Raw genomic sequence first — 12,438 nt, 5'->3', positions numbered from 1 at the left:
CTGTGGAAGCCCAGGGGTCATGTGTCCTGGGAGTCAGGGGAGAGGAGAGTGGGTATGTTTGATTAACGCCCCTCGGTTTCCTCCCCAGGTCTCCTACTGGCGGGAGAAGGCCTCATGGAGGCGTGGCAAGAGGCATATCCACGAGAGCCACCTAACAGTGCCCGGAGATAGAACTGAGGCCGTCGTGGGCAACCTGTGGCCCTACAGTAACTACAGCTTCGTAGTGCGTGTCTTCAACGGGAAGGGCCCGGGGCCTTTCAGCGAGAAGATAGCCTTCCAAACCCCCGAGGGAGGTGAGCCCCCTGCCATGCCTCTCATCTTCTGTCCTCTTTCCCTCTCTGACCCCGTCTCCCTCATCTCCCTGCTCTACTTCTCATTCCATGGGCCCACTTTTCTTCCCCTAGTGCCTGGCCCCCCAGAGTCTCTGAGCCTAGAAGTCCTGTCAGAATCGGAACTGAAGCTCACCTGGCAGCCACCCTTGAGACCCAACGGCATCCTCACTGGCTATGTGATTGAACATGAACAAGGTAAGAGCCCACTGCCCTCCTTCCCTTGCCCCAGTCACGGGACCAACCTGCCTCTTGGCCAGCCTGATCAGAGTCCCGGGACCACCCTAACTCCTTGGAGATCACTTGTTCTCCCTGGGCACTTTACTGGGGTTCCCATTTCTGGGACAGCATCAAGCCGGCTCCCCCTGGAGCGCCGGTGGGGAGGAAAATCCCAGGATTTTGGACCAGGCCATAGGCTCTGCTCAGGAATGGGAAATGTTGGCCCCTTGGGGGGCTGCCGGGAGAGCGGGGAGACTCCTGCTGAGACCTGTACTCTGCTTCTCCCAGTTGTGAGCAGGGAAAAGTCACCCAAAATCGAGCTCAAGGACCCCGAGGCCCTGCAGTACAACTTGAGCAGCCTCCAAGCCCGGACACATTACCGCTTCTCCCTGCGAGCTACCACCAGTCAGGGGGAGGGCGAAGCCATCCTCAAGGAAGGCAGCACCATTCTGCATTTAGGTGAGTGTTGGGGCAGGGCTCGGCCTAGGGTCGGGGGAGCCCAAGAAGCCTTCTCCTTGGTCCCTTGCCACCAGGGCATGGAGGAGGGGGGAGGGATGTCCCCTTTCACCAAGTCAGCCCTCCCTGAGGAGTGGGGGCAGACCCTCTCACCACTTCCACCGAACCCCTGGCTCTAGCCCCAGGATGGGGGCTGAGGACAAAGGGAACCGGGAGGTTGGGTCCAGTTGGTGTCCACGTCAATCAATCAGTGGCATTTATTGAGCACTTACAGTGTGCACAGCACCGTACTAAGAGCTCGGGAGAGTGTAATATAATAGAGTTGGTAGAGACATTCCCTGGACACAAGGAGCTCGCAGTATAGATGGGGGAGACAGACATTAAAATAAGTTAGGGATATGAACCTAAGTTCTGTGGGGCTTAGGGTGGGGTGACTATCGGTGGCTTGAAGGGTACGGATCCGAGTGCATATCATCAATCAATCAGTGGTATTTATTGAGTGATTACAGTGTGAAGAACATTGTACTAAGCACTTAGGAGAATATAATATAACAGAGTTAGGAGATATGTTCCCTGACCACAACAGGCTTACAATTAATTAACCAATGGTATTTATTGAGCGCTTACTGTGTGCAGGGCACTGTATTAAGCACTTGGAAGAGTACAGTACAACAGAGTTGGGAAATACATTCCTTGCCCACAGGAAATGGGAGCAGTCTAGAGGAGGAGACAGATATTAAAATAAATTATGGATATGTACATAAGTGCTTTGGGGCTGAGGGGGCGGGGTGAATATCAAGTGTTTAAAGCATATAGATCCGAGTGCGTATCATCAGTCAATCGATCAGTGGTATTTATACAGTGTATGGCACAGTGGATAGAGCAGAAGGTCATGGGTTCTAATCCCGGCTCGGCCACTTGTTTGCTGTGTGACCTTGGGCAAGTTACTTCACTTCTCTGTGCCTCAGTTACCTCATGGGTAAAATGGGAATTCAGATGTGGGCCCCATGTGGGAAAGGGACTGTATCCAACCTGGTTTGCTTGTATCCACTCCAGTGCCTATTATTATATTATATATTAATGATAATATATTAATTATTAATGTAGTATAATTATGTTATATTATGTATTGTATGTTGTTATATTATATATTATAATTAATATAGTAATAATATACTATTATATTATTATTGGAACACTGTGCTAAGCGTTTGGGAGAGTTGGTAGATACGTTACCTGCCCACAAGGAGCTTAGAGTCTAGAGGGGGAGACAGACATAAATATAAATCCATACATAAGTGGGGATGACTTGGGCATTCTCCGCTCTGCCTCTGTGAGCCGGGGGGCTCGCCTGTCCCCCAAAGCCGGCTTATGGAGGGGCCCTCCTGGGGGCTCAGGGCAGTTCTGCTCTCCATTACTTGAGGTTGGCGGGAACGGCCGGTCCACGTTGGAGGGTGGGCGCCGTTGTTTGATGGCTGACATTTCTCCATGACCTATGCCCCCTCACCCCTCGCCCTTTCAGGATTCCCACGTTTGAAACAGTTCAATACCGAAGTGGGGAAGAATTTCACCGTCGTCTCCTGGGTCCCACAGGAGGGGCAGCGCAATGTCGAGTTCAAGATCTTATTTGAAAGTAAGAGTGTTTGTGAGTCTGTCGGCCCCTGGGACCCTCTGGCCCCAGGGGGAGAGACAGGAGTGCGGCCCCCGCCTGCTGGCACTGCTGGGACAACTATGAACTTGGAGAGGGTCAGTAGGACATTGGCTTGGAGTCATTCATTCATTCATCCAATCGTATTTATTGAGCGCTTACTGTGTGCAGAGCACTGGACTAAGCACTTAGGAAGTACAAGTTGGCAACATATAGAGACAGTCCCTTCCCAACGGCGGGAGGCCTCCCTTGGCTGCCGGCATAGAGCCAGCGTGATGCCAGTGCAGATGCTCTCTCTCTCTAGCTCCAGGCCACCCATTCATTCATTCATTGAATCGTATTGATTGAGCTCTTACTGTGTGCAGAGCACTGTACTGAGCGCTTGAGAAGTACAAGTCGGCAACATATAGCAACAGTCCCTACCCAACAACGGGCTCCCAGTCTAGAAGGGGGAGACAGACAACAAAACAAAACATGTAGACAGGTGTCAAAACTGTCAGAATAAATAGAATTATGGCTATATGCACATCATTAACTAAATAAATACAGTAAATGTGTACAAGTAAAATAAATAGAGTAATAAATCTGTACAAATATATACAAGTGCTGTGGGGAAGGGAAGGAGGTAGGGCAGAGGGGGAAAGCGGAGGAGGAGAGGAAAATGGGGGCTTAGTCTGGAAAGGCCTCCTGGAGGAGGTGAGCTCTCAGTAGGGCTTTGAAGGGAGGAAGAGAACTAGTTTGGCGGATGTGTGGAGAGAGGGCATTCCCAGGCCAACATCTCCACCTGTGAGGGAGAGGGCGGCTCAGTTGGTCTTCGAAGTGCACCCACGAGTGCTCCCATCCTTCACTCTCCTCTCCTTGTTTATCTCCTTCCAGCCCCCGAGAGGGATCATGTGATTACTCAAGTAGTCAACTCCAGTCAGATGTTCCACACTCAGGGGAACCTGCAGCCCAGTACCCATTACTACATCAAGTTCCTGGGCCACAACTTCTCAGAGGAAATGAAGCAATTCCACCAAATGGAGGTGGACACCAATGGGATGGGTGAGTGTCTCCTCGACCTCTTTATGGCTTCCCATCAAGCATGGCCCAGCTTTTATCTTTCAGAGGGGCAAACGTATTTATCGAGTGCTTATCTGCACAGAGAAGCAGCGTGGTTTAGTGGATAGAGCACGGGGCTGGGAGTCAGAAGGTACTGGGTTCTAATCCCGACTCCGCCACATGTCTGCTGTGTGACCTTGGGCAAATCACTTAACTTCCTTGGGCCTCACTGGAAAATGGGGATTAAGACTGTGAACCCCACATGGGACAGGGACTATGTCCAACATGATTAACTTGTATCATCCCCAGTGCTTATCAAGTACCATAATTATTATTATTACTAGGCGCTTGGGAGAGTATAATATAACAGAGTTGGTAGATATGCCCACAAAGGGCTAATAGTCTTCAGTCCAATTCAACTGCGGATATATGTGAATGTGTGTGAGTGTGTGAAGTGATTTAATGGAGAAGATAAGCAGCTAAATAATGGGAACAGGAGAAAGAACAAGGAAACAACCAGACCAGTGACTTTAACCAGTCCTACTCAACTCTGCAGCCAACATTGCTAAAACACCACTCTGTCCACTGCCACCGACCAGATAGACAGGGAAGGTTGGAATCAGCCCGCCTCAGACAGAGCCACTTGCAGCCGAACAGAGGCAGAGGCGTCGGTACCCAGCTGATAATGAGGGCTAATTAAGTGTTTGTGCCTCCGGGGCCTAGGTGAGAGAGGTGCTGAGATTGCAAAAGGGGAAAGAGACCGCTCTAGAAACTGCAGAGGAGATCTAGTATCTCAACATTTTTGGAAGGATGTGGGCAAGTGAAAGGAGTGAGACTTCCCAATCTATAATTCCTAAAATCCCCTTCGGAACACTCTGTGTACATGGCGATTATAGCGGTTAGGGACCCCACCAGTCAAATCAAACAGTGGTATTTATTGAGCGCTTACTCCGTTCAGAGCTCTGTACTCAGTGCTTGGATGCCCTCTGGCCATTCGTAACAATAGGTTACAAACTCTCCACCAGGAGTTCTCTCAGTTATTTCAAACTCTGGGCTGGCTGTGGTACTGTACACTCCCAAGTGCTTAGTAATAATAACGATGGTATTTGTTAATAATAATAATAATAATAATAATAATAATAATGGCATTTATTAAGCGCTTACTATGTGCAAAGCACTGTTCTAAGCGCTGGAGACCTGTTCTAAGCGCTGGTACATTGCTCGGCACATAGCGCTCAATAAAAGCCCTAGATTGATGGGTAGATTGTCAAGATTATCAGATGGGACACAGGCCCTGTCCTACAAAGAGCGCACAGTCTAAGAGCGGAAGCAGGGGAGGTATCTTACCCCCACTTTACGGATGAGGAAAGTGAGGGATAAAGACACTAAACGAATTGTCCAAGGCTCTCAAACAGGCAAGTGGCAGAGCGGAGACTAGATCCCGGATCACCTGACTCCCAACTGCCTGCTCTTTCCACCGGGCCCTGCTGTCTCCCGGGAAAAGGAACAATTTTCACTTTGTTCGCTTCCTGTTAATGGATAAACTGGCAACAGCTCCACCGTTAGCAAGGACGTTGGGGTGTGACCCTCACTACCCACGGGAGTCCGGGGTGGGTGGGGCGGTTGCGGCAATGGAAAAGCAAATGAATGGAGGAGTCCCTGTGAACAGTGCAGGAGAAAACATTGTGGCTTCACCTAATTGATTTTCACTGGTCTCTGAGCCCGATCGATCAATCAATCAATTAGTGGTATTTATTGAGCGCTTACTATAATAATGATGGCATTTATTAAGCGCTTACTATGTGCAAAGCACTCCTCTAAGCACTGGGGAGGTTACAAGGTGATCAGGTTGTCCCACGGGGGGCTCGCAGTCTTAATCCCCATTTTACAGATGAGGGAACAGAGGCACAGAGAAGTTAAGTGACTTGCCCAAAGTCTGACAATTGGCAGAGCCGGGATTTGAACCCATGACCTCTGACTCCAAAGCCCGTGCTCTTTCCACTGAGCCACGCTGCTTCTCGTGCAGAACACCGTACTAAGTGGTTGGGAGGGTACAAAACAACAGAGTTAGAAGATAAATACCCTGCTCACAATGGGTTTGTAGTTTAGAGGACAAGGAAAGGTTCTCAGCAGCTGCTGCTTCTCACTTCTCAGTTGTCCAGGGCCCAGCAGAGTCATAAACTGGCCGGTCATGGGCTGAGTGGTGGCCCAACTTCGCTGCCTGGAGCCTTTTCATTTTGTGCGGCATTCTTCTTCATCGGTGGTATTTATTGAGCGCTTATTATGTGCAGACCGCTTATTATGTACAGACCACTGTACGAAGCGCTTGGGAGAGTACAATATAACTGAACCAGTGAACACGTTCCCTGCCCATAATGAGTTTACAGGCCTTCTGCAGTATAACCAAGGCGACCTATGGGGCCAAAGATCCATGGCTGGAGTGTGGAAGGATTGTGGGTGAGGTGGGGCTGTGCCATGAAAAGGGTGAAAGAGCAAGACTCTGTTCGCAACCGAACCCTTCTCCCCAGTCGCAAGGCTGGGGAGGGAAGATAAACATGGGGACGTGGGGCTGTGCCATGAAAAGGGTGAAAGAGCAAGACTCTGTTCACAACCGAACCTTTCTCTCCAGTCGCTGACCATCCTGGAGGGGCCTCAGGAGATAATAATAATAACAATAATAATGGTATTTGTTAAGCACTTACTATGTGCAAAGCACTGTTCTAAGCACTGGGGAGGATGCAAGGTTAGCAGGTTGTCCCATGTGGGGCTCACAGTCTTCACCCCCATTTTACAGATGAGGGAACTGAGGCCCAGAAAAGTGAAATGACTTGCCCTAAGTCAAACAGCTGACAAGCGGTGGAGCAGGGATTTGAACCCATGACCTCTGACTCCCAAGCCTGGGCTCTTTCCACTGAGCCACGCTGCTTCCCAGTGCCCTACTTCCCTCTGAACTGTAAGCGGGGAATGTGTCTGTTATATTGTACTTTCCCCAGCGCTTAGTACGGGTCTCTGCCCATGGTAAGCGCTCAATAAATATGATTGACTGACTGACTTAAAGTAGTTCAACAACACTGTCAGTCCCATCCAATTACTAGCCAGGCCAAGGATTCATAAGGGTAGCCCAGGCTATTTAGAGGTAAGTCTGGCATTAATGACCCTGAACTTTTCCAGACCAACTGTAGGAAGAAGAATCCCTCTTGCCTGTTGGTCAGGGTAAGTTTGCTTAGTAGGGTTTTCATCTGTGCTAGACGGTTTGTGAAGCTGTTTACAAAAGGGATGATTTGAGTGTTTACTACTAGATTCAGCTGAATGACTAGATGGGGAAATGGTAATGAATGCAATGAAGGGTGCCATATTTAGCAACTTGGTGGTTTGTCTGTAGTTGGAAGGAGCCAAATCACTACCCTGAATAATCAGGCATCAACTCTCAGTTAGGGAAAGCCAGATTGATCAATTAGAGATTTCCTTGACTTCTTGCTGCTGCTGCTGCTGCTGCTGCTCCCTGTTTTGTGGGGAGTTTTCTGTGCGATAGCACTTCCATCAGAAAACAGATTGACAGGGTCTTGGGCAGAGTGAGGGGCCAGGGCCCCATTTTATTCTTTGTGAACAGCTCTGGCAAAAGATTTGAATGTAAAAATTTTATTCTGGGTCTGACCAGGAGTACATCCAGCACAGACTCCGTCTCCAATAGTGACATTAATGTATTCTTGGAAGGACATTTATCCTTGAGACTGGGGTTGTATGAGCTACCATCTTTAATTTTCCCTGTAATAACCCATTATGGAACTCTCATTTATGAGTTTAATGCAAACCTATTCTTGTTTTCAGCCTACACAACTTTCTGTGCTAACAAATTCCATATGCTTATTGGTGTTTGATAGGGGAAAGGTTGGAAACTAACAGTTTAAATGAAGTATGGGATTACTTATAGATTATAGTTAGCCATACTATCCCTGTCCTACATGGGTGGATAATTGCAAGTTGGCTGTGTTAGCAGTACTATATTATATAAACCCTTAGGGGCTGGTGTCTTCTCTCTCTGCCTCTCGATACTTCTATTGAGGAACATTTCCCCTGTTAGATTGAAAGGTCCTTGAGGACAGGGATCAAGTGTAGTTACTTTATTGTCCTCTCTCAAGTGTTTAGTGCTGTGCTTTGTGCACAGTAAGCATTCTAGTGTGGTTGACTGAGTGTAATAATAACTGTGGTATTTTTTAAGCACTGTGTGCCAAGCACTGTACCAATGCAAGATACAAGAAAATCCGGTCCCACAAGGGGCTCACATTCTAAGTAGGAAGGAGAACATGTTGTGGATCCCCATTTTGTAGATAGGGGAACTGAGGCAACAAGAAGTTAAATGACTTGCCCCAGGCTACACAGCAGACAAGTGGCAGAGCCAGGGTTAGAACCCAAGAAACTGGGCACCTAGATCGTGCTCTTTCCACTAGGCCATGATCTCTCTCTCTCTATCTATCTCTGTCTCTTTCCTTCTCTGACTCTCTTCGACTCAGGACTTGTGCCAGTGAAACAAGGGAACTTTGCCACAGAGGGCTGGTTTATTGGCTTCATCAGCGCCATTGTCCTCCTCATCCTCATCCTTCTCATCCTTTGCTTCATCAAGCGCAGCAAAGGTGGCAAATATTCAGGTAACACTCTTCTCCCTGGGGGCAGGGAAGGAGGGAAAGGGACCCGGGGTGACAGGGCCACTGGAGGACGTGCTGGGAGGGGTCGGGAGAGCTGCAGGGGAGGGGGCACAGATGGAAGGGTGGCAGGGCTGAAGCCACTCTCTCTGTGTCCACAGTAAAGGATAAGGAAGACACCCAGGTGGACTCAGAGGCCAGACCCATGAAAGATGAGACGTTTGGGGAGTACAGGTAACTGGTGGGGCAGAGAGGACGGTGGGACAATAGTTCCGGCTCTCAGAGGCCGTGGAGCCAGGCTGACGAGGCCAGTGAGTAATCACAGGGAGCATTTCTGTGTGGTAAAACTGGAGCCGGTCGGAGTGGGTCAGTCAGAATTCGACCCTCCACATCCGGAGCACGGGAGGGGATGGGGGTGGGTGCCACTGACCCTGTCTGTCTGTCTCTTTCTCTCCTCCTTGTGCTGCTGGGCCCTTCAGGTCCCTTGAGAGGTAAGGTAATATAGCTGGATGGTGGGCACAGGTGGGCACATTGAGAGGGTCGACCCCTGGCTACAGTGGGCATTGCCCACCTGGGAGTTCCTTGGGATAGAGAGAGGCTACGAGTTTGGCAGAGGAGGGATCTTCCTTCCGCGGGAGGGCAAGAGTCAAGCGAGCAACGTGGCCTTCATGGGCTTAGGTCTTCCTGCTCTTTCTGACACGTGTCTTTCTCGTTCTCCTTCCGCCCACGGCAGCATCTCCATCCTTAAGTATAGGTAACAGCCGCTGGGGCCGCCTCTCCCTGCTGCCTCGCACGGCTCTCTGAGGGTTGGAGGCAGAGGCGAGGGATTCCTGCCTCTGCTTCCCTTTGACTTCAGGAGATGCCACCTCCCCTCCCAGCACCTGAGCTTCTGGGTCTGCATGCTTTCCCGCTCCCCACCCGGTCCCGTTGTTCCCCACCATCTTGAAGCCAGGCCCAACTCCTCTCTCCCAGCCCTTCTTCCCCACGCGATGTGTTCAAAGTCCCTCTCTCTAGATAGTGGGGTAAGTGACCGCGGGGGGATGACACTGCCCTCTGGTTATAAACCTGCAGTCCTATTTCCCGTGACTGTGGACGTGATCACACGGGAATGCCCACACAATCCCATTAGCATGTTCGCACCATCGTATGATCCCGGGGATCATATGGATGCCCATGACCACACGGGCATGGACACGTGATCACAAAAAGACACACACGCCCGCACACACACCTGCCCACATGCTAGTCATAAACTGATTTCCCCGGTCTATGCCAACTAAAGCACATTACCCCCTTGTAGCCGTGCCTCTCCATCCCAGGTCCCGCTCCAGCAGTCTCTGCTGCACTGCATGGGAATGCCCCAATTCACTCCCCATTGGCAGCATGGGTACGAAACTAAGCTCCTCAGAAACGTGGATAAAGGGAACCACTTTTCCCCCTCCTGCTGGGATCTGCCCTCCGCTGATCACCACCACCGCCCCCCCCCCCCCTCCTCCCGCCACTGTTGGACTCGATCTCGCCTTCTCCTCTTTGCAGTGACAATGAGGAGAAGCCATTCGAGAGCAGCCAGCCCTCTCTCAACGGAGACATCAAGCCTCTGGGCAGCGACGACAGTCTGGCTGACTATGGGGGCAGCGTGGACGTGCAGTTCAACGAGGACGGCTCCTTCATCGGCCAGTACAGCGGCAAGAAGGAGAAGGAGGCCGCGGGGGGCAATGACAGCTCAGGGGCTACCTCTCCCACCAACCCAGTTGTAGCTCTGGAGTAAAGGGACAGCGGCTGGGAGGGGGGACAGGGGAGCTCACCCCTGCCCTCCTCCCCGCCTCTAGACTACGGGGACCACTCCCCCGGAGACAGCCGAGGGAGGACAAAAATCAGAGTCTCCCCCACTCCTTCCCTCCCCGTTGCCTCTGCCCCTGGGGGGAGCGACTAAAGCACCAAGTCACCCCCTCTCTCAGCCCTTGTAGGGGACTGGGAAACCGCAGACACAGATTTGGGGGGGGGGGGGCGGGTAAATGGGCTCAGAGCTGGGCCCCGTGGCTCTGGATACCATGGCCATTCCCGTTCAGTTGCCAAAACCTGGTCCGCCCATGACCCCCATCTGTCCCTTTCCCTTCCAGAGGCCTCCCCTAAAAATGTTCTCCTCCCACCTTGGCCTGACCCTCCCTGCTGTGTCTGCCCCCCCTCCCGACCCCACAACCACCCACTTTCACCATAAACCAGAGAGCATGTTGCGGGAGGGGGAAGGGGAAGACAGGCCTCTCATCCCGGAGGACATTTCCAAGTCCCTCACACTCTCTACCCCAGGAAGGGTGGCTGGAGGCCCCTGTCAGGCTGATTTGGAGGTTCAGATATATCTGACTTCCCAAAGCAGGGGCTGTTGCCTTGTCCCTCCACCCTGCTTCCAGGCCAGGGAGGGTTTGGCTTTGTACAGTTTGACTTTGCTAGTCTCCCATAGCCCTTTCCCCCTTCCCCCATCAGACTTTCTCACAGGGCAGGCTTGGGGGCACTGCCTCATTATCCCACCCCTCTGAGTTACCCTCTCCTCCCTGTCTCAGCTCCTTGGGATTGTGGGGAAGCCAAGGGCCGTTCACCAGAGAGGAGGTGATGCTCTTGGTCTGGCCCATCCGGAGAGCCCAAGGGGCTCAGGAAAACAAAGGAAACCGCTTCCCCCCACCCCAGACTTTTCATCCCTTACAAAACAACCCTAGTCCACGTCCCACACTGCTTCCAGGTGCATCTCACACACAAGCTGCCTTTGTTCCACACACAACGCTGGATAACACTTCAAGTGGCCTCGGTCAAACGTCCGTGAGCGTCTGACATTCTCCCCCCCTTTCCAAGCCCCAGTCTTTCCCCTTTCCTCCACTTCTTGGGCTCCAGACTCGGGCAGAGGTGGGTAGAGGAGGAAACACGCATGCATATACACACATACACACACGCACGCACACACACACTCACTCACACAGGCTTCCCCATCTCCCCCAGTGCACCCTTTCTGAATGTAAATACCTGGTGATTTTTGAAAGTTTGTAATCCCCGTCCCGCTAGTATGTAGGCCAATGTCTGAGTCTCTAGGTGATTTCTAGGTTTCTATAGCAACTAGCTTGATGATCCCATACCAGAAAAAGAAGAAAAGAAAAAAGAAAAATAGACTCTCCCTCTTCCGCCGCTGCACCCTCTCTTCCCCGTGTGTCCGTTTGGTCTGTCGATAACTCCGACACGCTCTGTTTTTATATATATATATGTATATATAACAGAATTATAACAGGTAAATAAAACCTGGACATGGAAACGACAACAATTGCCCCAACCTGGCTTCTGCTCCGTAGGGACGGTCTGTATCAGAAAGGTTTGTCTGCAGGGGTGAGCAGGATAGCTGAGAAGAGGGATTCAGCCCTCTTGCATCTCTGGAGGCCCCCTGAGAGGATCCTTCCATAGCTCTGAGTCTGATTCCGGAGTGCCGGTCAGTCATGAGGGAAAGACAAGTGGTCTTTTGGGAAACTGGTATTCATCATCAATCGTATTTATTGAGCGCTTACTGTGTGCAGAGCACTGTACTAAGCGTTTGGGAAGTATAAGTTGGCAACATATAGAGACAGTCCCTACCCAACAGTGGGCTCATAGTCCCACTCCTCATTTACGCACCCCTCTGCTCCTGTCCCCACATCTGCTCAGAGAGCGCTGTGAGGTGATGGACATCAGCACCTCCCTGAACTCCCCCAGGGATTAGAGTCCTAGAAAAGGTGGCTTAAATCTGGGTTGCATTCGGAACCCGAGCACCCAGGCTCCCCTCGTTGAGCACATCAATCCTCTTTGGTGTTCACAGCCTCCTGGGAGCTCAGCGTCCTGGAACTGAGCCGGGTCTGAGCCCCCAGGTTTTGATACAGTCTGAGAAAGTTCGCCCTCCTTCCAGCTGACCCAAGACTAGTTAGGTCCTGCTGGCAGTGGGGTCCACAGGAGAGGGATTCTGCCCCTGGCTCCCTCCCTGCTTAATCGATTTTTCCATCGCGTATCTTATCGGGCTTCGGTCATACCCCGTGTCTGCCAGCAGAGGGCAGCCTGAGCCCAGCCGGATTGACTCCAACGCAGATGGATTTTTCCC

General features: G+C 51.3%; 1 protein-coding gene across 2 annotated transcripts in view; it reads left to right on the top strand.

Annotated features, from left to right (window-relative positions):
* The window catches only part of L1CAM (L1 cell adhesion molecule), a 42,471-nt gene extending 30,845 nt beyond the window's left edge, over window positions 1-11,626 (top strand). Inside the window, exons 20-28 of one of the 2 annotated variants that reach the window (XM_038747840.1) lie at window positions 89-293; window positions 405-527; window positions 837-1,007; window positions 2,527-2,637; window positions 3,529-3,696; window positions 8,205-8,339; window positions 8,495-8,567; window positions 8,813-8,824; window positions 9,870-11,626. In XM_038747840.1, coding sequence (XP_038603768.1) covers window positions 89-293; window positions 405-527; window positions 837-1,007; window positions 2,527-2,637; window positions 3,529-3,696; window positions 8,205-8,339; window positions 8,495-8,567; window positions 8,813-8,824; window positions 9,870-10,101 — 1,230 coding nt within the window. In that variant the 3' untranslated portion in view covers window positions 10,102-11,626. The remainder of the gene's footprint in view (window positions 1-88; window positions 294-404; window positions 528-836; window positions 1,008-2,526; window positions 2,638-3,528; window positions 3,697-8,204; window positions 8,340-8,494; window positions 8,568-8,812; window positions 8,825-9,869) is intronic. The other variant, XM_038747841.1, reaches the window with a different exon arrangement.
* The last annotated feature ends 812 nt before the right edge of the window (window positions 11,627-12,438 follow it).

This window comes from Tachyglossus aculeatus, chromosome 6, assembly GCF_015852505.1.
Source record: "Tachyglossus aculeatus isolate mTacAcu1 chromosome 6, mTacAcu1.pri, whole genome shotgun sequence".
Taxonomy (NCBI): domain Eukaryota; kingdom Metazoa; phylum Chordata; class Mammalia; order Monotremata; family Tachyglossidae; genus Tachyglossus; species Tachyglossus aculeatus.
Note: the sequence above shows the minus strand (reverse complement) of the source record. Positions and strands in the feature narration are given on the sequence as shown.